Below are 27,552 nucleotides of genomic sequence, written 5' to 3'. Positions count from 1 at the left end.
CAGATGAAGCAGAGCAGGAGATCCCGTAACAATCTGACAGGACTGGGCGAACCCTATAAAACACACATGGATCAAAAGCCCGCCAGCCATTCACACAGCCACACCCTGGTCTACTGCTGGTGACCTGCCTTTTTGCAATTGCACGTGAATCTGGCCAAAGATATTTGGTGGAAGGCTGGTCACAGTAGGACGCACAAGATTGGTGGAGGGAAGGGGAGACTGTGAAGGCCTGGCTCTGTAGGAGGCATTTCGAAATGGCTTTGGCAATGGGCCACGGCACTGCTTCTTCCATAAGGTATGTGTGGGTGGGGTGGGGGTTGGCGTCTCTGAAAGGCCAGCAGGAGAGAACGCGGGGCCCATTGCTCACCTTTTCAGAATAATGTTCAGCCGGAAGAGGTGGGTAATCGCACTGCTCTATCTTCTGGCAGAGAGAAAACAGGTTCATTTTATCACCGTAGAAGGGACTCTGAAGAGCTGCCATCTGGGGAAAACAAAACAAAACACTAGCAGGTGAGTGATGGAGGAGAAGACTTAAGGTGTTCATGTGGGCCATGGCTTCGCAATAGCACCTTAACAGGTTTTTACAAACACATTTCCTTGAGTCCTTGAGTCACAGATCCTCCAGAATTGTCTGCAGCAGAGGTGTGGAACTTTAAAGCCCTGGGGCCAAATCTGGCCCTCTGTGGGTTTCCCATGACCCAGTGACTCCATTGTTTGAGGACATCCTGGCTTTGGTTCAGAATCTTCCCACCACCACCAGAAAGCTTAAAATACATCTGAGGTTCAGGAATCCACAGCCTCAAGCTAAACTCTGCTAGCATGTTTAGACCTACCCTTCTGCCTTTGGACCTGCCCACCACTGGAATAAAGAACCATCTAAGACAAAATTGGGCTCTTAGGTTCAAGGAGCTTCTCCATCCTTTATCCTAGGAGCTTAGTGTTTACAAATCTGGAAATGTCTAAAGGAATGTCTGTTTGGCTGCTTCCCAGGGACCAGCTTGTGGGTCCTTTAACTCTCCACAGATGCGGTGGAGAGCAATTCCTAGTGTGTGACTAGTACCAAGTAAAAACAAAGCAGCACAAAAACTTCAGTGCCATCCAGAGAGAAAGAGGGAGGAGAATTGTGGCAGGCAGGCAACTCACTCTAGTCAGGGAGCGTGGGCCGCTCATGAAGCATCTGTAAGAAAGCGGGCAGGCCAGCAGGCTGACTCTGCCTCGTGTAACAAATGACACCTGGACGCTCATTTTCCTCCTCAGACAAGCCTTCCCGGGATTCTCTGCCACAGGCTTTGTCAAAGAGAATCGACAGGACTTTTCCCTCCACCCACCATAAAGTCTCTCTGCTATATCCTGATGTCAGCTGCTCCATGCTGGCTGAACTCAAAGGGCTCTGTGATAACCTTACAGCTACCCAACAGGAAGATCTGAACTCATCCGCAAGAGCTCTGTCCCTTTCCCGGTATCTTGTGCAAACAGGAGAGACACTTTGCTCTGTTACACGGGGGATGCTTTATGCCGGCTCTGCAGAAATGCCAAATAATATTGCAAACATCTGCTGGACAACCCACACGGCAGACTCCACGCTCGGTGCAATTTCTCAACTTGGGACTTCAGACGAGGACAAGCCAGCCGGATTATCAGATAACATTGAGGGAATTCATCCCCCTCTTTTTTTGTGGCACAAAACCAGCGAATGAAACACAACAAATCAGCGCAGGTCAATTAAAACAGTAACGAATATGTACGTATCAGTCAAGGAACTAGGCTGATGCGACAGCAGGATTGTTATATACAAACAAGGAAAATATATCCTCATGGACAAAAGCCTCCTTTCCTTGGGGAAACTCCCCCCCCCCCAAAAAAAAACCCTCCAAGAAACCAATGAAGAGTCCATAAGCCAACCTGACTCTGCCGGCTGAAACCCTAATGGTTTACCTAACTGTTAAGTTAACAGAGAAATGGCCAGCAGATGCTGAGGTACAGATCCAGTCCCTTTCCTTCCTTGGGATTGGGGACCGAAACCTTCACCCCAAATAGGCTCAGCCCCCTTTGCTGCATGACGATGCCTCTCCCTGCTCCCCCACCCCACCCCCTCCCCATTTACATCCAGCTCTAATAAGGTTTGTCTTCAAAGGGAACGCCGCAAGCGAGCAAAAGCGTTGCCACCTCAGCATGCGGCCCACACGAAGCCCCAGCTGCTTATTAATCCATAATGTGATTCAAGGGCTTCCTGTCATTCTCCCTTGTCACCAGCTGCCCCCACCACAATAAAGTCCTCCTCCTCCTAATGAAACTATTGGATAATGGCAGATAGGATCCACTCTGTGACAGATGATCTTTCCAAACTATTCTGCAGCAAGCCCATAGTGGATCGGCAAGCGGCGGCCGTCTCCTGTACGTGTGTTGGCTTGCACGACTGTTTTAAATAAGGAGATTTGATCGTTGCTGATCTGTGGCTCATTAGCATGCACAGGGAAAGTGATTTTAAAATATCTGCCACTCTTTAGTCAGGAAGCTTCCAGCTACTTTTTTTTTTTAAGGAGGAGGGAGATAATTCAGTCTAAGATACCGCTCTTACCTATTTTAGGAAACACATAATCATCTCCACCACCTATTTAAAACTGGCAGAGTATTAATCACAGGGCTTGTGGGCACCGGAAGAAGTTAGCCGTCTGGTCTAGCCCTTTCATTTATCTGTAAAGAATACACCCGGGTTTCAACAACACCCGGTTCCTTCAACTTCACCTTCAGCCTGTTCTGTTTAAGACTTGAAGGATGGTCACCCACTGAGGTCTCTGGCCGCCATTCCTGACCCTGGCTCTCTGCACTTGCTCTTCACTTCAATTTTTTTAAAAGTTGTTTTATGTCTAAAGGTCTACCCGGCCAACCCACCAAATGCTTTTCTACAGCCAATCCTACACTTCCCCAGAGGACTCAAGGGTGGGTGAGGAGGAGGAGGTGCCAGGACGGCCAGGGTCTATGTAGAGCCCGTCAGCTGCACGATTCCCCCCATGCTGCCCTGGGGGCCCAATTCCCTGTGAGAAAGCAACAACCCGGCTGAAGGAATGGTTGGTTGACAAATTGGGTATCAGCAGCCAAGTCATGGCAGGTACCTAGATTTCAAGCTGGCTTTCAAGACTGATTTGCTCAAATTATAATTAGAGGAGACTACGAGAAACCTCTGCCCGAGTCGAGTCCGTTCTTCTGAAGGCAGAATCCAGCCTTGTAAGTGACAATCATAGACCAAGAGGTGCCTGGGCAGCAACCCTTCCAGAGTCACAGCCATGGCATCAAGTCTGAAAACGCAGTGACAGAAACGCACAGCGTGGCCCTGCTTCCCTGTTCTGGCTCTCTTAATGACCCAACCAGTTGAGTCCCGGCAGTGGAAAAAAGGAAGCTGCGTCCGTGACCAGACCAGCCAAGGCAGCTGGCCTGAGGTCTGTGACAACAAGAACAGTTCCCGTTTTCAGAAGTCTGCTTTTGACATCTGGATTAGAACAATTACAGCAGACCGTCCAGATCTCCATCTCAAAAGGGACCACCACACTCAAGGGCTGGTCTAAGAATGTACCAATTGCCGGGTGCGTTTAAATTGATTATCTTGTTAGAACGGCTAAAGCCGTTGCTTGCAGCTATTTTCAGGGAGCGGGGAACTTATTTTTATCTCTTGCAAGTTATCTCAATGACAGATCTCCCAAGAAATGGTGAAGGCGTCCCACTATTTTGATAAGATTAAACATAAATCAATGTGAGATTGTAAATGTCAGGTTAAGGTGGTATTGTTTGACAATACGCGCACGCACACACACACACCAAGCCCAAATAACATTAAAGCGAATTCCAAGTGGCATGTGTGCCTCTAGGCAACTTGAAGACACACACCCCTGTTTATCTGCACGAGATAGTTAAAAAAAAAAAAAACCTTGCAAGCAGCCGATCGCTGCTTTCCCTATTTTTAACAAAGCCAATCAGGCAAGGAGAAAAGGCCTGGCACTGACATATTCTGTGGAATTGGACGGAGGGATCTGAATTCACACCTCATTAGTGAGACGTGAATAGCTGAAGATTAACTCTGCACCACCGCTGAGCAGTCGTGTTCAAGAAACCATGCCTCGGATATGGTGGCTTGTTTAGGAGAAGGCCACTTCTTTGGCGAGGTTTCTGCAGATGTGTGGAGGCGACGCAGTTGGCTATACACCTCCTTGGGTGTCTGTCGTGGGAAACCCCCCCCTTGAGGACAAACGGCCACCAAACATGTGGGGAAAGATGCGGCCTCTGGAAAAGACACTCTACATCTCTGACAATCGGACGCTAAAAAATTAAATACCCACTGGAGAAAAGCAGTGGGTCATCTCTGCAGAGAAAGGCATACACCTCAGAAAGCATGGCTCCACCAACATACAGTGGAGCCAAAGAACTCCTGCTGCTTGTAATGGGAGGCACTTGCTTTGGACTTCCTTCCTTCCACTATTAACAACTCTGTGGATGAAGGATTTACTGGGAGCAGGCACGGTGCTGTTCTTTTACCACCTGTAGAAACAACCTCCTTTATAAAAATGTGCTTCTAGGACACCTGCTGCAGTACTCTGGGAAAGAGAAACTTTTCCATTTCTTCCCCGAAGATTCTGGGCAGAAAACACAACTCGCTTGTGGGCTCCCAGGAACTCCAACCTCTTGCTGATCCACGGATGGATCACCTTTCCATCTAGGAACCACGCAAGGTGGCCGGCAACACAGGACAAGCGCTCCCCAAATAAGCCACTTTAGAAGCCAACCAGACAAAGTCACTCCCCCCAAACTCCCCAAAGCTGCTCAGAAGAGGAGTGAGCATCTCTTCCCAAGATGGCACTAATCAAAAGAACGCTTCCATGGAACGGCTGCTGTTCTGCAGCAAGGCCTAAGTGCCATTCGTCAATCACAGAGGTGGCCTCAGCAAGTCCTGTTGCTACCGTCTGGGTCAGGGACGGGCAAAGCGAACCTTCCAGATGTTCTTGGAGATCAACTCTCCCTCAGCCCTCCTCACCACTGGCGAGGCCTGATGGGAAGCTGCTGTCTAAAAATATCTGGAGGGTGACATTTTGCCACTCCAGTGTAGATACCAAGGATCAGCCTCAGCTCAGCAGCAAAAGGTGTGTTTCCCAAGGATGCTTGTGCGCGTCCACCTACAAGGAAGACCACTTGGCAACCCCTTTCTGCTTCTCCTAGCCATCCATGTCCTACTGGTCATAGGCAACCGAGCGCAAGAGCGAGTACTGGCCAGACATGCCAGAAGCAGACTCGCAGACTGCTTGGGCTAGATCTGTTTCAAGGAATGCCCTCCCAGCAAGCTATGGCCTTCTAGCCAGTGACAGAGCGTTTGCAGGACTGGCAGGGGGTTAACACCTTCAAGCTGTGCTGATTTCCCCAAGGTGACTTAATCCCAACAGCAGCAGCTCACTGATTTCATTTATCAACCTCCCTGGGCTGATATTTCTCTCCCTCTCAACATAACTTGCATGGGGAGTCCGCAGGCTGCCAACAAACCAATCCACGCCTATTGAACTGCCAGATGACTCAGTCCTCCAACAGCATATCTGCCTGGTTAAACCCACCTCTGTTTCACCTGTTGAGCCAGCAACTCCCTCCTTCCCTCCCTCCCTATGCAATAGCACCTACACCAATGTGAGAGAAGGCCACGGCATATGCCCCGCCTGGGAGATATTCCTGAGAATGTCCATCCCCTCCCTGACTATTGGGCATGCTATTTGGGGATGATGGAGGCTGGAATCTAACAACGCTTTAAAAAGCCCCAGCTGCCCATAACTTGTTGCATATATTTTAAAAAGCAAAACCACCCATACAATGAAACATACAAAGAGAGGCTTACCTCATACAATAAGCAGCCCAGAGACCAGATATCTGATTTAAAATTATAGCCATTTTCGTGGATTCTTTCCGGGGACATGTAGTAAGGTGTTCCCACTGTAAAAGAGAAGCCAAGACAAATAAAGGGATTATCTCCTGCAGCCAGCCACTAGCCTCTCAAGCTCACAAAGGTACGATGGCTGTGGGAGCCATAAAGTAATTGAGGGCTGAATATTAAAGGTCAGGAAATCAAGGGACAGAGAGATTAACGTAAATACACAGTCTGGAGAAGAAAAAACCACTTTAAAAATCAATCTCATAACCAAGGATCCTGTGGTTTTCCATCACGTGAACATTTGGCAAGGTCTCTATTGGCCACGAACGCTGCATCAATGAGGCTGCTTTTCACAGACATAGTGTTAACTGAGATCTCTTATCAACAAAGAAGCCCAGTTGCCATGACTCAACTTCCAGATAACCACACCTGGATGACTGAAAATCTTCACAGACAGATGTCACTGGGCCGGTGTTCAATGGTTCTAACCTCAAAAGGTGGTTTAGTTTGCCCTGCAAGCAGGCTGGATCTCAAAAACCGCTAAAAAAAAAAAACCCAGCCAAGATCTCTTTGCGATGTAAACAGGAACAGTTATGGGTCGGGCACAGCAGGAAACTGTCCCAAATGCCAGACCCTGCAAACTCTTTAAAGACAGGAAACTGCTTTTCCTTCAGAAAAGCCAGGCAGCCTCGGTCAAAACATCTGCTCATAACAGCACATAGCGATGTCTCTCAAGGATTTGAGAGGTCGCTCTCAACAAGGCACTCGGCTTTGCGAATACTGGAGGCACCAACATTACCAAACCAGGTCTAGATCATGGCAGGCAGACGCTACCCTCTACTGAGTAAGGGCCACTGGTTTTAGGTATGATGGACTGTCGGCGTGCTGAGAGTAGTACGAAGCTCCAGTGGAAAAGGAATGAAGACAGGAGGACCAAATCATCAAGCAGCTGGGCTAAGCTTGTTTGAGCTTCTGACAATTAAAATGCATTACAGTCATGTAGAAACAAGGGCTTTGCTACAGCTCCTCTGCTCTTCTGTTGCCTGGTGTTTGCCCCTGGCAGTAGCTGGGAACCAATTATCAAAGTCTTAGCCTCAAAACTGCATCCACCCAAACACTAAAGTCGTTTAATTTTGAGGAGCGTCTTCTGGTTGGGAATTGGCGCAAGAGAAGAGAGACTGACTCATTGGGCGAGATTAAAAAGCAGCCTTTTGAAAAGAAGAAGAAAAAAATGTTATATACGGTTTAATATGCCTGCCTTCATTTTTCCCTCCTGCACCCAGCTATCCTCATTTCAAGGAAGATAAAATACCCAGCTAAGGTCTCTTCCAACGCAGCCCTTGACCCAAACCTGCCCTGACTCCGGCAGCACAGAAACCGGCTTTGGGGGCTCATTAACCAGCACTTCTTCTAATGAACTACATTCAGTGACACGAGGCAGGAGAGCAGAATTTTAAGCGGAGACAGGGCTGAAAGAAGACTTTTTAAAAGCTCTTGCCTGGTGATGCTCTGCCAAACCACAGACCTGAGGAAGTTGCCAGAGCATTTGTGGTCGTTTCATGATTGGCTTCCTAGATGCAACTGATCAGAACATCATTTAGGGGCTGACACTTCTTCAGTTTTATTATAAAGAAAAAAAAGAAATCCATTATTTTCTGGCCCTTCCCAAAGGCTGTTCCCTCAGGTTGGCACTGAATGGAGATGCTCAGCATACCAAATGCTCCAAACTGCTAGAGATATGTAAAGTATTAGGCTGAGACAGCCTTTTACGGCTATTATGCTAATTTTGGAGTGATGCTCTGGTTCACCAAAAGGATTCTTGAACTGCTGAGAAGGATCCACGCAAAACTACCCAGAAGTGGCCTAGGCGATGGCTGAATCGCAGCCTCTACATCCAAAGGTCCTGGCTATAGGTTACAGGTAACAGAGCACGCTGACTGACATCCAGTTTGTGTTCCGGAGGCATGATTCCAACAAATGTAAGCCCAGCCCCCCCCCCCCCCCCAGCCGGCCGTTGTCACACTACGGTTCAAGAGACCAGCTCTCTATGTGAACTCCTCAAGCACAAGACCACGTGTTCATCCCTGGCTTGCAAGCCATGACGGAAGAAGCCGGCTGGGAACAGGATGCCAGATGCATTCGCACAGGACAGGAAAGGGCTTTCCCGGATTCTGGCATCCAGGAGATGCACCATTTACAATTCTGTGCCAGAGTTTCTGCTATGAATGAACTCTGTCCATGCTCAGGGCTACTGAGCTCTAAAGGAGGCTGCGAAGGGATGAAAAGAAGCGGATTTGTGTATCTGCTCTGCACACACCCAGGACCTTTCTGAGACTAGAGGCAGAGCACTCTGGCAGCCAAACAGCTGACACCTTTCCGTATTCCTCAGAGTGGACATTCCCCAGTTACCGTCTGGGTCCATTCTCAACAGACAAGAACATGTTAGTCGGGAAAGTTAAAAACGTTGCCTTCCGTTCCACTATCCTTCGCTGGCGATCTGAAATTGCCATTCCTGACTGTGCAGGGAAAGGGCCTTCTATACGAACAGAACGATCGTGTTGATGGCACGAGGAAGCCAGTCATACTTCCTGTTTCATTACCATGCATTACATTGCTCTCTCCTATTAAGTGGGCTGGTCTGTGCCCGACCCAGCCCCGTCGGACCTGCCTGGGACACTTCCCTATCCGTTTGGGTTAATCGGAGCCAGCCCTCGTCAGCAAAGAGAAGAACAGGCAGAGCGCTGGGCTTCAAAATAAGGAGGCATTAATTTTAAAGTAAGTGTCAGCATAAAAGACTGACAAGCCCAATAGTCTTCACGGGCTGTCCGGCATTAAGTGGGAATCTCTTGTAATGAGCATCTTCTCGGAAAGTGCACAAGACTTCCGATTTAATCAGTCAGAGCTGGCCAAGGCATCGCATCAGCCAATTTGACAAGAGGAGGCTAATCGGAGGCTATTAACCAGGAAGTTTCCTCGGCAGAGAAGACGAAACGCGCGGGACGGAGGGTGGAAGGACAATCTGAGGAGCGGAAAAAGCATTCAGCTCAGGGACGCCGAACTGCGCGTTCTGGGTTGCTAAGGGTCCCTTTCAAGCTCACAGCAGCCGGTGCAGCTCATGGTCCACTGAGGGGAAGGCACATGGCCTCTGATTAACCCGTTTTTCTTCCCATCGTTACTCCCCAGATACGTGCCTTGGCAATCAGGACGGCAAATTAAGTCCCTGCTTACCTTCTAATCACAAAACGCAATATGCTAAATGCGGGACATGAGTTATGGGAGAAAAACAGTGTGCTGTGACAAACAGGCGCTGGTTGCTAGTTGAGGGAGCACTTCTTTTCAACAGGAGCTAAGAGTCTAGTTTAAAGGTCAGAGGGCACTCCACTTATATAGGGAGCAGTGTGCATTCAAAACTGGTTTTAATCCTCCCAAGCTGGAAGCAAAGGTGAGATTGCATTAACAAATGCATGGCTTCAGACCAGGGAGACCAAGACACTCCCCTTTCTTAAAATCAATTAATACTAATAAGGAATGGCAATGGGGCCAGAGGAGGTAGACGTCTAAGCCCAATTGTCCCTCCCAATTACAGTGCCCCACTGAATCAGTGGGACTTATGCAAGTGTCAGCTTACCAAAGCCCGACAGGTTTGTTCGAAAGAAGTAATGCTACAGGAAACCATCCTTCTGGGAAGGATTGACCAAAAGGGCAGTGGATTCAAGGGTCTGCTTGACGAGTTACAAAGCAAAGCCAGTTTGCTAACCTTGGGATGCAAAAGGAGGGTCGGTTTGGATAATGCACCCCTGTCCAGTATGCATGCCGTTTTAGAAGTCTTGTGTTCAAGGAAATGTTTAATCGGGAGTAGATCTACTTTTCTGAAACTGGAGCACTTGCTTTTGTCCACAGCAGGAACCCAGACTTCGGCGCATGAAAGTGCAACCTGAAATTTGGCATTTTTACAAAGAATTCCCTGTTTCAAACCACGCTGTATGAGAGCACAAGAAAGGCCTCAAAAGGGCAAAAATAATGAAAACAAACATGTATTATTAAGACATGCTCTACTCTAGTCAAGGCAAAATTCTGGGACACTGGTTGTTTTTCAAACATGTTCACAGCCTATAAGAAAATAATCAAAGACTGTTTATCTTGAGAAAGTATTGAACTGCTGGAGAGCCTCATCCTCTTCCCTGTAAACCTTTCCAAACAAACACTGAGTCTATCACTTAACGCCTTCCTAGCTCCAAAAACAGAAAGCTGAATCCAGTGTGGTTGAAGAAGACACATCATTTTTCTCTTGGCGAAAACAATAAATGGCTGACTTTTTAAAAGGCGCAGTTCTTCAGGGGGGGGGAATCTATTTAAAATGCCTGAAAACTTTAAAAGAGTACTTTCAATCCCACTGAAAAACAGTGTCTATTTTGCAGTAATTTTCATTCTTTCTATTGCGAAATCACAGCTTTAACTACTTTTAAAGGTTAACGATGTTTCCAACAATTAAGCCTGCAACACTAGCACTGGATGAAGACAGGAATGAAAACAGCCGGTATGTGCATCAACGCAGGGACAGTAGGCCCATTGTGCTGTGCTAAAAGGCTTCTTGTCTCCGCTGCCCTACAGTTACTGGACGGAGTGTCCTCTCAGAACAACGCAGGCTACCCTCAAAGAGAAGGGGCTCCCATGTTCTTTTTGGAAGCAGTGGGACTCGCGCTGGCATTTCCGACATCTGCCCACTGGGTTCTTCTATGAATGGGGTTTGGTGATAACAGACATCCCTCCCTGTTCGTGACACTCAAGGTTCCATCCTGAATCTAAGAGAGATTCCATCCTGAACACATCGCCTTCCCAAGAGCACAAGGAAAGGAGGAATCTCATTCTACCTATAAAGCACCCTGATGAAAATGGCCGTGGTGGACTCAGCCTCCATCATTCTGTTCCAGTGACAGCTCCTTGTGTATTTCAAGAGTGGAGGGTGATGCAAAGGCAGTTCCTTCTGCGTAGCTTCAACACTGTCTTGGCCAGTCCAGATGCACACCTGCGCAAATCTGAATTTATCGTGATCTCAACCTCGCATAAAACTTGGATCAGAAAACCAACATACGGTAGGAGAAAGGTCAGTGCCCACAGGCGTGGTAGTCTCAGGAAAGATTCTGGAGCAGCGGCATGTGCTGTGTACTGCCCCCCCCCCCAACGTAGCTACTTGGGAAGTAAGCCCCACAATTACTCCATGGTGAAACCCTGTAAGCCAAAAATTCCTTTACAAACCTTCCAACATGAAGGCCTCCTAATAAGCTGTGACCAAACTGGTAAGTCCTCCTGGCATTTTAAGAAGTGCACCCCTGCTCCCAAGAGCTAGAGGTGGGGCGCCAAGGGGTTGGAAAAAGTGGAACATGGACTAGATGTTCCGTGAGGAAAGTCTAACCATTTTATGAAGGGCTGACAACACCTTGCTTCCGATAGGGAACAACCACAGAAAGGCACTCCCCGCACCCCCACGTTTCAGTGTGGTTTGGGGAGCTTACCAGCACTGCCTCCAGAGTGTGGGATGATGTGCCCCAAGTTTATTCTGCCAGCCTGCTGTCAGGTATCTGTTTAAGTGGGCCTCACCCTGTCTTGGCTTTACGGATGCCGACTTTGTGGGGAAGAAAAGAGGAGCTCTCGAAACCCAGCCTCGTAATTTGTCATGCAGAGGCAAGACACTCCGCTTGTATCTGACGAAGAGCGTATGGGCAAATCTTTCATTTTTGTTTCATTACCCCGGCATGTACTGTCACTTAATTTTTATGTATGCAATCCTTCCTGACAAATATGATCTGCTGCCGGGTAATTCGTTTGACGTTCATTCTGTTCCTTGCTCTAATTACGGCTTCCGTTTCTGACATGGAGGCGTCTGCACTGCCAGAGCCAGGAGTACACCTGTCAGACAAGTTGTGGTACTGCCTAATGCCCTTTTATGCCAGTCTGATGTTAGCAAATACAGAGGCGGGGGGGGGGGAAATTAGGTGAATCTATTTGCATAAGCCCTGTGCTCAATTCATGGGTCAGCAGCCTTAGATATGAGAGTTCAGGATGGTTGCCAGGGCAACCCTGAAACGGGGGGAAAAAAATCCAATATCACAAGCAGAGCCACTGAGCCTATGCAATTCTTATCGCCTCTGATCAAAATGCAGATTTCTAGATGAAGTGAAAGCTGCAAGACAGTGCTGTTCAGAAACACACAATTGCAAAGTTGGGTAGGATGCCTGCGAAGTGTTTGGATTTTCAGTCATGATGATTTTCCCAATGCAGAAACACTGACTTGAGCTTCGTTACTGCGGTCGAACCTGGCCTTGTTTGGCAGGTGAATACTGTGGCTTTTCTTGACTGGAGGAAAGTGGAACAACAGCTGGCCAGGAGGAAGAGGACTCTGTCCAGTTCCTGGCATTAGAAATCCTGACAGTGACCGTTCAGCTCCTGTGTAAACTGGTACTGATGAATCCTCATTTTATGGCTCCTTGTAACTGCAGCAGTCAATGCCATCCAAATACTGGACGTGACCCAAGTTTTGTTCTTGCCTTACATGGCTTTCAGTTATTATCAGTGGAACTGATTCTTCCTTGGCAAGCCTGACCCTTTCCATTCCAGCAAAACAGCACACTTCTAATTTTTGGTGGCATCTACATACTTGCTCAAGCATCCTTTCTACAGCAAAGAGAAGGCCCTTCTCCCATAGTGGTGCAGAAGCAGGTGAGCTTGGGACTTCTCAGAAACGTGTCAGTTCACGAGGTGTGTGTTGTATGATCCAAATAAGAAAGGCCAGACACTTTATGAACTAGGTTGCCATAAAGCAAAAAAGGAAAAAAAAAAAGCTTCCAAATTTCTTAAGTCCGGGATACCAAAGGCAGTGAAAGACAAGCATCCAGGACACCACCACCAGAAAGGTTTGGTGTAATATCTCAGTGGTATTGTTAACCAGGCAGGAAACTTTCCTAATGTAACACAGTTTTATAGCAGTGAGGCTGCTAATAGCGCTTGGAGGTGGGGAGTCTCACAAGACTTCCATCTCTCCTCCAAGAGTAGCAGCCTGCAAACAGAAGAAAAAAAACAGTTGACTGGTTGAGCTGCAGGCACCCAACCCAAAGATGCGCCTCTAGGCATTTTGAGGCCAGCTTACTCTCCACTTAACAACAGCCCTGAACAGCTCCAACTCGCTCGAGACTGCGGCTGAAAGCCAATGGGACTCCTTGAGAATATAGGCACGGAGGTGAACTAGGGCCACAGGTCTTCAAGTCAGGCTTTTAAGCACAGCTTCAAAATGTAAAGGATGGATTCAACCGAATACACCCATGAGCCCTGCCACAACCGATGGGACGGGAGGAGGAGGCGCCTGTCCTTTCGGAGATCTCTTCAGCAACTCATTTATCTAACAGCTAAAGAGCATTTCAGATCTCTTAAAAACTGCAGCCTGAGCTGAAAAGGAAAATAGTGCCGACTGGGGTAATTTTATTTTATTTTTTTAAATGTACTGTGTGTTTTAGTTGAACTGAATCACTTCTGACTGAGAAGAATAGCAAGGGCTGAGTAAACATGAGAGACATCTTGGGCCTGAACTGGACGAGAGGTACCAAGGTAATGAAGAAAGGGGCTGCCCCTCGGGCACCGTTGCGTTGGCCTTACCTAAGGAATGTGCTGCAGTGGTTTTAGAGCTGAAAAAGCGGCCCAGTCCGAGATCCCCCAGTTTCACGACTCCAGTGGCGGTTATAAACACGTTGGCAGGTTTTATGTCTGGAAGACAGAAGGGGAAAACAATGAAAGAGAAAGGGTCAAAATTACAGAAGTGTTTTCTGCATCTAAGTATCATCAGCCTTTTCCCTAAGGAAAAGTGATCACCTCTTATCCACTCGGGTAGGTCGCGTGGATAAAACCGGATCTCCCAAAGGCGTGGGAGCTGGCGATATCTAAAAAGTGACACTTTTCAGTATGTTTTACATACCAATGAGATGAAGGATAAGCAGAGTTCCCTCAGCAAACTCAAATCAAAGATTTAAAGGCTGGCTTGAACCATTGGAACAGCACAGAGCGCTGTGATGCTTTGAAGACAGATTTTCTTTTTCAAAGCCTTTCAAGATTTTGGAAACACAGCAATAAAGAAACTCTTCACCTGCACGGAAATACAACTTTTCTATTTAATCTTTCTCCTTAACATTTGATCATATTGAAACTGGAACTTGTTCATAGTAAAGCCACTCCCCTAACGTCTTAATTGGAGAAATGTGAGTATGGCATTTGGGTGAGGATGCTGTAGCCAGGAGGGATTAAGGGAGGAGGAGGAAGAGACTCTCTGGTGCCACTTTTCCATCTGCAAGACAGAAAAACAAAAACAACAGCCTGCCTCGCGGGTCTACTGTGTTGTTTACAGTGGGATGAAAGCGAAACCCTTTTGATACAGCACCACACAAGAAATCTTGAAAGAGAAGGAGAGGAGTTGGATTCAGCAAAACGTCTGCTCTACCGCAAGGATGACAAGTTTGGGAACAGCAGCAGGACAAGCATCTGTTCTGTGGTTGCGCGTTTCGATTTTCCCTTTCAAAACATTGACTGTGCATTTGAAAGGAGGTGGAAAGGGACTGGGTTTGGGAACTGAACCCAGAGTCTAATCAGTCAAAAGGTCCAAGGAGATTTCCTTCCGCTTCCCGCATCTTGTTTAACATTCCCTGTGCCCGTTGGTCTCCCTGGTTCATTATGAAGGAGAGCTGCCTTGGGTTGCCATCTCTGGAATCCAGGGCAACTGGCACCGCCTCCATTAGAATGCCACTCTAATAGACGGGCGGTGGCACTTGCCCTGAATTTCAGGAATGGCAACCCGAGGCAGCTCATCTCCATAATCCTCTTGATCAGCTCAGACCAAACGCTTTACCGTCAGGCATCAGGCAAGGAGAAATCCATCTTGCGAGCTCCACTGTCTCTAAACACACACTGGCTGAACATCAGCATAATTGTTTTTGAATGTAGGCGCTTACTAATTGGAACATTATACTATTATTCAGCGAAAAGAGACTGAATTAATGTTACCTCTGTGCATCACCCTGCGGGAGTGCATGTGTTCGACTGCGCTGCACAACTGCACAAAGTACTTCCACACCGTCCTTTCTGGAATGAGCCGCTTCTGCTTTTTAAAATACTGCGGAGAGGAAATAAACGCAAGATGAACAAAACAGGCACTGTGTGTGCGCACACACACACGTGTGTGTGTCTCTGTCTCTCCCCCCCTCTCCTAAGCCAGGGATACGATGTTCATCCACCGGCCCTTGTCCTCAAGACCATCAGGGCAGAGCGTAGTTAGGTCTTTGCTTTGCATTTCTCTCTTTCCTTGTGTGTGCACGCTTCCCATGCAATTCGCTAATTAACGGCATTATGAAAAATACGCTCAAATAGGTTTGACATTTCTGAATGGACACCAATTATAATTAGCATTAATCTCATTAATTACCTTGCTGAACATATTTAATGCCTCAAAACAAAAAGTGTTTTGAGGGGTGTGTCTTAAGAAACAAAAGGCTTGCTTAAAACACACACACACATACACAACATCTTGAAGATGATCATCACCACTAACAGTGCAGAAAAATAACTTCCTCTTAAGGAAGTCAAGACACCATTCAACTGGGATGATTTCCTCTACCATGGGGCTGTGGCTGAATTTCGTCACTGGCTGCACCTCGGCAAAGGGTCCCGACAGAAAAACTGCCATGTTTCTATGTAGCCTCACTCTTTCTGAGGTACCTGGACTGTAGAAACAGAGCCCAAAATTGTATTAATGAGGAAACCCAAATTCTGCACACAAGCTCATGCAAATTAGTATGCATACTACCTACTGTTTCTGTGAACCTGCTCCCAAGATGTATTATTTTTTTCTCTAAATATCTGGATTTCTCTTATCTGGGTAGAGTGGACGGCATATAAGTTAGCTAGCTAGCTAGTTAGTTGGTTAGTTGGTTAAGTAAGTAAGTAAGTAAGTAAGTAAGTAAGTAAGTAAGTAAGTAAGTAAGTAAGTAAGTAAGTAAGTAAGTAAGTAAGTAAGTAAGTGGGCAGCAGGGTGCTACGAGGCTAGATGGGAAAAGAAGAGCTGCTGCAATCTTTAGGCAGTGGGTGCCTAGACTTTGGAAGTAATCACACACACCCCGGTCGGTTTAGCAGAAATCTTGGGTGGTGTTGCTCAACACAACCTTTGCCACTCCCCTGTGCGTCTTCAAAAAGGCAGCCCAAAGGGGAGACATTAAGGAACATTCTACCAACGCCAAGACAGTCCAGCATAAGGGTTATGAGGTGACACTGCCCTGGGGCACATTCATTTTAAGCAAGTTTTCTTTTTAACTGGAGTCGTAAGAGGAAGAACACGTAGGTTGCAGACAGACAACCAGGGCCCTCCAAATGCCTACAACTCCCATCTGCCCTGGCCGGCGTAGCTCAGCGGTGAGTTAAAACAAAACCCCAAATCTTCTGGTATCCTACAGGGTGTCACTCCTGCATAGTGTGACAACGCACAGACATTTCAAGCTAAACCCTGGCACGTGAAATGCTGTGGAATGGCAGAAGCGTTATTTATTTCCCTCGTTCTAGCTTCATTCTCACTGAAGTATTTAGGGGAGGAGGCGCTAGGCCACAATTAGCAATCTTCTTAAATGTCATGTCCAATAAGATTTTCTTGACATTTAACAGAAAGCCAAGATTCTCCAGGGGGTTGTAGTGCGCACAACTCTCCGTTACACCAGCTTTATAAGGCTCATAAATAATGCAGGCAACAGGGCGATGGCACAGAGAGAGCCCGGGCGTCGGGTACGCTGGGTGGATGTGATTTTTCAAGTCCCTCTTCACCTTCTGGGCATTGCTGCTGTGCTTCCTCCAACTTTTCCAAAGTCACAAGTGAAAGCAGGGGGAGGAGGATGAAAAGGAGGAGGGAGCTTTCTGTGGCACCGCACCTGAATCTGTCGAAGCAGGAGAAGAAGAAGAAAAACCTGCCGTGAAAGGGGCACCTAGGAGGACTCTGTAGACGACCAGGCAGTCCACTGTCGCTCCACAGGACATCTCCTTGCGCGTCGGGAAAGGCACCTCCTCTCTTCAAACCTTGTGCAGTTCACTAAGTGGCGGGCCTCATAGCAACACCAAGACCCCATAAGCCATGCAAACAACGCTCTTGGGAAGCTCTTGCGTGACTGAAAAGCAAAATGCTGGAAGCAGCTCAGAATCAGCTGAGCATCATGAGGAGCTTGTTCTGTGATTAACCACATAACATCTCCCGCCCGCCCGCTTTTTTCTTTCTTTCTTGGCCATATTAAAATTCCTTTACACACACCAGCCTTCTGTGTATTGCTGATCTTAATCCCCTGCTAAAATATGAGGTTTTCTGGGGATCAGGTTCTAAGGTTTTGAGCGGGCAAATTCAGTGTGTCCTCTCTAGCCATCTCATTTTTGTTCCTGTAGTGCAGGATTCCAAAGCCCATCATGACACACCAGAACAGCATGTGGCCTAGGGATGATGTATTCAGGACACTTCACCCGTGCGCTAACACATGCCCAAACCCGCAATGACATCCCATCCACCAAGGCCCAGAAAAGCAGCCTCTCTCGGAAGGGCCCTTTCCAGGTTAGGTGGGCTTGTATGTCCCACCCACCCCAAACTGGCACTGCTCATGGTGGGGGGGAAGTTATAAGCCAACGCTAAAATCCGGAGCGGATTTTACTGACCCACTGAAGCCACCAGCTTCAGTGGGGAAGTTGTAAGCCAGCACGCCAATCAGGTTGGGGAAGGCGTGTTTCTCAGAGGCAAGGTCTCCTTGTAAAGTGACCTGGGACAGACACCGTGTACGTTTTCGAAAAGCAATGCATGCTTGAGCACCAGACTCCCTATTTACCGCTCACACCATCTTGGCTGGATCGTACCAAGAAAACATGACTCACTGGCTACAGAGAAGTGCTGCAAGGTGTGTTCAGGGGGACAAACAGGACCGCTGTGTCTCTGGGAAACAATGTGCACCCCAACAGGCGAAGGGCACTGAGAAATCCCCCTTAACACCTTCCAGCTGGACATTTGCAGATCAAATGGCTTCTCCAGCCCATCCCATTTCCTTACCTTGTTCATGAATAGCTTTCCTTCTCAGAAATGGAATAAGCTTTTACCCTGGCATGGCTGTTTTTCTGACAAGTAATTTAGCAGGCCTGTGACAAACGGATAAAGCCCGTCCGCGCTTCATCGTACATAAAGGTAGGATATATTATTGCTAACGCCGACTGGACCAGCTCAAGCATAGTTCTAAGATTAAAAGTCAGAGTTTCCTTAGCATCTGGGAAGGCCTAAGGTCTTTCTGAAGAGCAAGGTAGCAAGCTTTCTAAAATCATCTTTAATGATAATCTCAGAACAGTGTTGGCAAAACAGGGAAAATTTTAAGAGGCCACATCTGTTTTCACAGGGGGATACCTGTCTCTAGATTAACATGTCAAAGAAACCATGTTGAACACCAGGCCATAACAGATGAGCTAAAGGGACTTCTATCAGACAGGGATTCCTGAGAACAACCTGGAGGAAAAGAGCAGCTACTCTAAAATTTCTACATCTAAAGAGGCAAAGAAAGTTAAGAGGCAGCTGGCAGATGATTTCGCTAGCTGTTTTACAGGGAAACATGCCTGTCTGCGGAAGATCACTATAAAAAGATACTTTTTTTTTTCATTTAGGCTAGGAGGATGAGGGCCTTCTGAAAAGGGATATTGTGTCCTCACTAGCCCCCCCCAAAATAGAAAGTTTCAAAAAATCTGCAGTCGACAGACAGAAAATCCAAAATCTTCAGCTGCTCAGTTCCCTATGCATTCGAGCTGAGGCTCACATGAAAAATGAGCGGCATTTCTTAGTTCCTTGCCTTCTTATAAGCAAATACATAATACACAGTCTTGTTAATAAAAACCCACCATTGCAGGACTGGGAGTTTTTTTGTTCTACCAGTTGGCAAAGAGCCCACATTTCTATGCTAGCTGCCACAACAAAGCCTACAACTCAACTCTAGTGAGCCAAGAAATTCAACTTACTAGCCTTGGCTACCTTTTTTAAAAAAAAGGGCTTTTTGGGAAGTCAGCTTGCAGTTGCAGAAGAGGAAAGGGTGCTTCTGCTTTCCTCTATGGACAGCAGAGAAATCTAGTGAACAAGGAAAGGGTCCCGTGAAAGTTCCATTCCTCTCTCCGCCAGGCCACCAATAAACTCTTTTGTGTGGTATTTAATGCTGCCTGTGGATGCCAGGCCAGTTCTACAATAAGAGGCTGCTTCATGGTGTTTATTACATGTGCAATGACTTAAGAAAGCCTTCAGCTTTCCTTTGCAGCTTCTGTTCCCTTTCTGATATTCTTATTTTGTTTTGGGAGGCTACCAACAGATTTTATCTACATTTCAGGTCTCCTTGACACTCAACTCCTCATTCAAGAACAACCTCATCACTCAAAGAATGATCTTGTCCTTACCTTTATCATTTGAGAAAGGTCACCAGCATCTGCTAGTTCCAGTACGATATTGAGTTCGTTGTCCTCAATAAAGGAATCCAAATACTTGATTATGTTGGGGTGGTTCAGTTGCTGCAAAAACACAGAGCAGGCACCATATGAGGGCACACGGAACAAAAAAGGCATGGTGACAGCAGTTCCAAGAGACACAGGAGTGCAAAGGAAAGAAAGGAAAGGCAGTACAGGGAACATTTTTCTCAGTAAAGGCGTCTCAACCACCCTAAGTTAGGCAAACAGGAGAGAGATAGCCCTACTGGCACATAATGAATCCCAGACTTTATACTGAGGGGATGCCCTGATTAACCCAACCAAGAAAGGCACCCAAAAAAAGTGTGCCACCTTTTGAGACTGCTCTCAATTCATCAGGCAAGAAGGGTGGCTGGCTGGATTTTAAGTTCCTGCAAGTGCATGTTTTTGTCTCAGAAGGTACAGGAGAGATATTGCAAAGGAGGAGCTGGGTGTCATCTGGTGACAATGCCATGGTGTTAAGATCTCACGGGGCTACAGACGTACTGAGATGTGGAAGACTAGAAAGTTCTGGTTTTCCACCTTAAAGTCTCCCAGACAAGCTCATAATGGATAAGACTTCCCAGAGAAAAGTCTCAGAGGAGTTAACTTGGCTACAGATCTGAGAGGTCAGAAGCAAGCAATGCAAAAGGACTTCCTATGTCCTTGCTTCCTCAAGAACAGGGAGTTTCTTGTTTTATTGGTAGTCCTTCTTCCCTCGGATGCAGGGACTGTTCCTCCCCCCAAAAAAATCTGGAGTTTCTGAATTTACAAAGCAGAGTTCAGGGATATTAAAACCAACCTTGCTTTAAAAAAATGCCTTCCCAGTTCCCGAATTTGTATCAAAACCTCAATCATAAATAGGATAAGGTTCTTTTCCAGAGCTCCCTCTCCAAACCATCTGGTTGGAGAAGTGGGTTTAACGTATATGTGCATATGTATATATGTGTGTGCTGAGACAGAAGTGTGTGCTTATGGCACAAAATACAAGGATCCTGTCTACATGAACAACTATTCAAATGCACCCTTTGCTAGGCTCGTACAACTGCAGAAAGGAAACACACCACATGCATTTACATGAGTTCACTAGCAGTGCAATTGTCAGCGTGCATTATCGAGGAGAAGAGAGCCAGTTCTTGCTTTCAGTTACGCTTCTCTCCACTTACCCTTAGCTAAAATCTCATGCAAGGAAGTTGGGGGAGGACCATGGCAGAGGGAAGAATCTGCCACTCCACGCAGCTCATACGTGCCTGTTTCACAGGAAACTGAGCTGACAAAAATGCTTTTGTGATCAATCAGGTTAATCTGCATACATGTCGAGGGAGAGATGTCCCCTCTTTCACGCTGTCTGGACACTTGCTTAGCTTCACACTAATGGGTTCCTGTGTAACCACTGAGAGACCACAAAGGTGAAATTTAGGGCAGGAAGCACCGTCACGAAGTTGGGGCTCCCCACAAGACCACCAGAGCCTTCTAGAAAAGGAGATCAGAGACTGCACACAGTATCCGAAGAGCCTGAAACTCAACACTGATCCATGTGGTTCAGAGTATTCACATTCGCCCTATTCAGGTAAATTTCATCTTGTTACATCTTCTGTTTCTGCAAGTGGCCTTCAGCATTCTTCCGTGCAGAAAAAGCAACTATTAGTCAGTAACTAACGTACAACAAACCTTTTGCGTTTTGACACTCTCAAAGAACAGGAATGACACAAAGCAGCGAAACACATTTCTCAACTATATTGGTAACTTTAACGTAGACACAAATAAGGAAACTGTAACCATCATGTTCTACAGTTCTAGTTTCTAATAATCCAATTTCTGTAATTATAAAAAAATTATTTACCATTGCAGGAAATGGAGCTACAGCTACCTGTAGGCTTCCTGTTGAACTATTTCATGACAGGCTATTGTTTTTCCATACTTAACACCAAAATAAATAATTGCTGACATTACGTTAAACTATTTTGTTGCTGTTGTTGTTGCTTTTGCTAGTAACATGTCATTTTTCATGGTGTTCTTACCATTATCTTTTTGAGCTCCACTGAGCCCTGTGGGGACAAGGGAGAGTGGACGTGGTTTTAAATTTCCCCTAACTCATTTTAAAAAGATTTTAAATCATTTTACACTGGTCATTGGTTTCGAGTGATATCTGCAGCGTACTCCGAGATCATTCAAGATGGAGATATTTTAATAAGGAGCAACAGAATGCTATTAAACCAAATCAAAATCAACCACTGTCAAGGCCATCCTTTTGCATCAAGCCCATAAAAATGAAGAACTAAATCCTTGCTAGACTGTTATGAGACTACAATTAATCGAGAACATCTCGTTACCATTGTGTGTAACGCATGTCACTTTCCTCTTTGGCTCTGAGTCACAGACATCTCCTTCCCTTCAGGAACAAGCAGAACCAGAACTCCGAGCCTTGGTGGTTTTATTAAGCCCTAACCAAGCATCTCAGGCCACATCCCATCCCCTGAGCTTACTAATGCTCTTTCCATGTACCACGTTCACCTGTAATCCCTGCAGGCACACAAGAACAATGACAGTCGATGCATGCAGGGCTCTAGTATAACCGGGTTATTTGAAATATCGGCCTTTCTATGGAAGGGGTGGGGGTGGGGGTGGGGAGGAAGTGCAGAACCTTCACTCCAGCTTATCTGTAAATGCACATAAACATTCTGTCTTAGACTGCCATCCTCTCATTTTTTTAATGCGGTCTAAAAGTTTGATGGAAGCGAATGCCTGATGTGTATGCAGAGCAATGCTGTCAGCGAGAGGCATGCAAAAAAGCAAGCGGCCACTAACTGGAAGGGGCAATGCTGGCAGGCCAACCGTTGATTAGAGCCACCTTACTGGCTGACTTGGCTTGGGCAGCTGTTGACTAGGGAAACATCCCGTTTTTTTCCCTTTTCTCCTCCCGGGGAAGATGAGCTAGCCAGTTCTCGAAATGCCAACCGTTTGCCCCATTAACGTACGAAGCACCAAGTCTTGCTTTTAGTGAGTCATTCTTACACGCCCGCTTTCACGGCCTCCCCACAGGAGCAAAAAGATTCAAAAGCAGCAGTTAAAAAAGGGGGTTGGACAGACACAGTTTTTATTTTCTGGGAAAGAGTTGAAAGAACAGGACATTTCTGTTCAGAGTACTGCTTCCACAGAGGAATACAACTGAAAGGCAAGCTTGGGGTATGAGGTGCCAACTGGAATCCAGGCAAAAAAAAAATTCCCACAAAGCCAAGTCAAGAGGGTTATTTGGCAGGCTTACAGACCAAAATGAATACATGTAGATCTTTCTGTACCATCTACAGGTCAGTGAACTGCTCTGGATGCTAACCACAAGCCTCCCACTTTGCAATTTAAAGCATATTTCAGAGGCCAAAAAAAAAAAAAAATTAAGCACAGTTCCTACCCAAACTAATGGTTCAAAAACAGTGTTTGGTTGATATTGTGTAAAAAAAAAGTTACTGCAGCAGTAGGTGCTCGCTCACTCTCAATTCAATGTAGGTCCTCTACAGTTTTTCATTTGGTACTAGATGCTTCTCAGGCACCCATCCTAACTATTATTTCCACAAGTACAGCTCCCAGATCAAGTAACAGCAGTGATATAGAGACCACAAAACTGAGTACTCATAACTATTAATTATTCTAACACAAAGAAGTTGCAACTAACGCGAGATAAAATTGTTTTTCAGGTGCTTTTCTAGTCCACCTCAGGACAAAAGTGGCAGATCTTGTTTCTCAGACTGAAACTGTTAAGGAACAGAGGTGGTAGAAATCTGGGCATGGTGGAGTTAGGGGGGCTGTTTGCTGCTGTGAAAACAAAGGGAATCCAGTGGCATCCTTAAAGTCAAGCAGTTTTATTTTGCAGACGTTTTCAGATCTAATGAAGCAGATTGTGGGTCCAGAAAGCATATGCGGCATAATAAAATATGTTCTTTTCAGGTGCCACGAGACACTTTGGATAAATGGCAAGACTTCACATCCTTCTGTAAAACCACTCGACAATAACTTGAAAAAAACCCTCAAAATTTAATTGAAGTTGTTCCTCTTGCATATACAGAATATGCCTGAAGCTTCAGGAAAAATGTGTCTGCTTTTGTACAGCAGAGCAGAGCGTTTGCATTTGGCTGGAAGAGCAATCATCAGGGGGGCCATCAATTAACAAGAGATGAGTTGCAGATATTGATCTGACAAGTTATTAGCTGCGTGGCGATCCAATTGCTAAAACTGACAGACAGGTTGAAGTCATCTCACAGAACTGTCCCCTGCCTCAAGAAAACCTTGAACAACTCCTTCCTCCTAGGACTTGGTGGGGAGACTCTGGCACCTGCACGAAATTACCAGAAAACGCTGACCCTTACATCATGTCATTAAAAACTGCTTTTTGAGTTGACATGAAGACCTCTGTTGTAATGCATTCAGCTTTTCAGAAATGAATTATATCTATCATGGGCAAAATCTGTCATATTTGGTTGGATCTTCCATTCAAAAACTTGGATAAGTTTGAAAGGAACGGCCGATAGGCAGCATTTCCTAACAGATCCATTGTGCATTGGCAACACAATATGATTTATCAAACGGACCGCCTACCATGCTTGGAGCAGCAGCCATGCAAATGGATGACCAGCAGGGATTTTTCACCAGAATTCCCTAAAATGCTTTCCAGCAAAGTGTGGGATGCAGAGAAATGGGTTTGTAGATGGGTGTCAAATTCACAACGGTCTTTGTCAAGCAAGTACCAGAAAGCCAGGAATACAAAGCTAGGTCCTTGGCAGGGTTTTTTTTAAAAGGGGGAGCCTGCAAACATGATGAAAAAGATCCTTGGATCTTGAACCAGGGTACCTGCTACTCAAGGGGGCGTCTTACCTGGAGAGCTGCTTTCAGGCCTAAGTTAATGTCTTCTCCAGGCTGACCAAATTGCCTCTCAATCCTGCCTTACCCGTGATGAACCAAAATTGCACCGCAATAAATTGGTCCTGGATTAGGAGGACCTGCTGTCTGTAACCTACATTGACAGTGCACTATTTCCATGGATGCAAAGGCTGCCTTCTTGCCCCGCCTTAAATCTGCCAGTGCCCCCAAGCACATTCAAACAAAACTGCCTTCCCACACATTGCTTGACACATTCTGTTCTCTTACAGGCCCCCTCTCTTGGCAGGAACATAAGGAGGTGCTTTATACACATAGCTAACTCAGAATTGTCAACACGGACCATCAATGGTTCTTCAGGAGCTGAGATTCTCCCAGAATGACGAGATGATGCCACACAGAGGGGGCGTGGGCCCTCTTCCCCATGCAAAGCATGTGCTCTTCTCCGCCACTGAGCCTCTTCCCAGAACATGAACCAACAGCTGACCTCCCAAGCAAGTACTGCCTTTATCCTCTCTCTCTGTTAGATCAGACTCTGACCTGATTCGGCCTGTTCATGTTCCAGCAACCTGGTCTTCGTCTCCAGTCTACAACCCTCACCAAGCTGCTTTGGACATATTTCAAAGGAGAGGGAAGGGTTAAGTAGCTTAATTTAAAATAAGGAAGTGGTATCATTAAGACGTTGTTGCTATGCTTTACAACCCTCTCACATTAAAGCAGACCATTCCAGATCTGACCTGACACAGGGGTGTATTTTAAAACTCTCGCTCGCTCTCTGTAGAACTTTCACATGTACCCAACTTTGCTCAAGGGGTTCTAGGCTGAATTCCTTATGTTTGGCGAAAGAAAGACAGCAATATATGGACTGCAAGACAAACAATTAAGTCGGAGGAGGAAGGAAGCTAAGTGTCTTTAGAAAACACAAAGGGCATTAGAGAGGGAAGTGCTAATTATTCAGCAGATCATCTCCTCACACTGTTGTCTTCACAACCCAGCTAATCCAGTGTTCACAGTTTAACATCTGCTTCCTTGGTGAGCTTGACAGGGGAAGATGCGCAATTGCCTCTGGACATCTTATATGGTAGGAAGGATAATTGACCATCCCAATTTCCCCCTGTCTTCCTGAGAGTCTTCATTATATTTTCTCTTGACTCTAACACATGTAGACGTAGTGGCCTGAATACATCCAAGGCCATATGGGAGTGTCTTCCTCCTGGGCTCCCCAAGTCTTGTTTCACACAGGGATCAACCTTACTCAGCGGTGTTGCAGACCATCTTCACCTTCTTTGGCCTGTGCGCCCGTTGCTTCTCCCTCACTATCCGCTTAGCAGCTCTCACGGAACGGCTCTAAAGTAATCTCATATTCTGCCTAACCTAACAACACCTAACATGGAGTCCTCGCACTTGTGTCAGGTCACCACGGAAAGGGAAGGAAGCAGTGAAAAGAGCCAGAGCACCTGATCAGCTCCTTATAGCCAGGACTGAAACGTAATTCTTTGAGCTTCAAATGAGAATAAGAAGGAATGTGCTCCCCCAATTAAAAAAAAATCTACAGTGGCAGCAGGATCTGTTAAGGCATACCTTTGTTTGCCACACACCAATCTGTGTGCCTTTCAGGGGGAGGAGAAGCACAGCAACTTGGACCACCTGCTTCTGAGTGATCCTCTGGAATGTTATGATACTAACTTTTTTTTAAAATCCACTCTGCAGCTTAAGTAGTAGTTAGTAGTTTTAAAAAGCTTTCAACCTGAAAAGAAACCAAACTTCTGTAATACTGGGATGCATCTCACCATTCTGAACATACCAATTTAATTTGGTTTGGGAAGTGATGTGTGGCCCAGGCTGGTTTCTGAACGAGAGACCACCAGGTCACCTGATACAATTAAAGACAAATCCTTCCTGAAATCCTGGAAGGATGCTGTCAGCCAGAGCTGACAATATTGGGCTAAATGGACCAACGATCTAACTTCCAAGTCAATATAAGGCAGCACATCCCTATGTAATATTAGGATAGTGTTTTAATTGCAGCTGGCTGGATAGCTCAGTGGTTTTGCTGGTTGGTTAAAGAGCCAGAGGATGAGAGCTTGATTTCCACTGTGCCTCCAGGGAAAAGAGCCAGCCTGGGTGGCCTTGGACAAGCTGCATAGTCCCAGGGCATTACTAGAAGGAGGAAATGGTAAACTATTTCTGTGCTTTCTCTACCTAGAAAACCCAGCAGGGGGGTTAGCCATAAATTAGAATCAATTTGACAACACACAATTATTACTATTATTATTTAACAGCAACTTTACAGACTTCAGACATAACTCGGAGGGTGGTATGAAAAGCTGTCACCATTAAAACCCTAGTTCACCAGCCAAAATTAGTTCTACGTAAGCAAAATGAGATATGGACACCTTATTGCCCTTTTACCAAATGCTATCTCAACATAATGTATTTTTGATTTAACATTTTCTAATGTTTCTGATTAAAAGGAACCAGGCAACAAAAGAACAGAATATATTAGACAGGTCTTTAAATATGACACAGTACAGATTCTTTTCCTTATCAAAAATGTGTTGAGCATGATGCAAAAAGAAGTAAAAATAAAGACTCATCAGAAAGACGCAACATACCATCATTTTTCTCAGGTGACAGGAGAAAACAACAGCCTGCCCCATTTGAAAATAACAATGGCTTAAGGAAATTCTTACCTTCAAAAGGTCTATTTCTTTAATACAGTCTTGTCTAGCCTTGGCATCCATCATTTCAAATATCTGCAAGGAGGGGGGGGCGGAAAGTTAAGAGGTTCAGAACTCAGGTATAAACATGAAGGACGCCACAAACTTTCAGATTCCAGACCATCCCTCTCTTGCTTTCTCTCCCGTATCATCCCTAGATTCCTATGCCCTATCTGCAGCTGTCCCACTGCCACCCAAAAAACTTCCTGTGCTTGTTCAGATCTAAAAAGACCTGTAAACAAAGCAGAAGTAGCAACAGCATTTAACAGATAAATAAAATCATAGTGGTGTGGTGGGGAATTCAGATTATTACGTTCTCGTCAATTCTTGATCTAAAAACCAAACCACACAACAGAAGCCTAAGTAATGACACAATATAGATCTATAGAAACCTACTGTGATTATAGAGTTCTACAGATACAGTTAACTGAATGCTATTTTATTGCTATGGATTTCTGTTGTTCTTCAAAAACATATTGATGGTATACTGTGCATTCTGTGGTTGGCACGCTGAAAGTCTCTGAAAGGCAAAGTAAAACTTACCTT

At 45.9% G+C, this 27,552-nt stretch overlaps 1 protein-coding gene across 4 annotated transcripts in view; it reads right to left on the bottom strand.

Annotated features, from left to right (window-relative positions):
• The window catches only part of NEK6 (NIMA related kinase 6), a 113,569-nt gene that overhangs the window by 4,283 nt on the left and 81,734 nt on the right, over positions 1-27,552 (bottom strand). For all 4 annotated transcript variants that reach the window (XM_072984655.2, XM_072984654.2, XM_072984653.2 and 1 more), the window contains exons 4-9: positions 26,980-27,042; positions 19,373-19,483; positions 14,942-15,050; positions 13,547-13,654; positions 5,867-5,961; positions 368-481 (exon numbers count right to left, since the gene is read on the bottom strand). In XM_072984655.2, coding sequence (XP_072840756.1) covers positions 368-481; positions 5,867-5,961; positions 13,547-13,654; positions 14,942-15,050; positions 19,373-19,483; positions 26,980-27,042 — 600 coding nt within the window. The remainder of the gene's footprint in view (positions 1-367; positions 482-5,866; positions 5,962-13,546; positions 13,655-14,941; positions 15,051-19,372; positions 19,484-26,979; positions 27,043-27,552) is intronic.

The sequence above is a fragment of the Pogona vitticeps genome, chromosome ZW-PAR (assembly GCF_051106095.1).
Source record: "Pogona vitticeps strain Pit_001003342236 chromosome ZW-PAR, PviZW2.1, whole genome shotgun sequence".
NCBI lineage: Eukaryota > Metazoa > Chordata > Lepidosauria > Squamata > Agamidae > Pogona > Pogona vitticeps.
The sequence above is the reverse complement of the archived record's forward strand: the minus strand, read 5'-3'. Positions and strand labels throughout refer to the sequence as shown.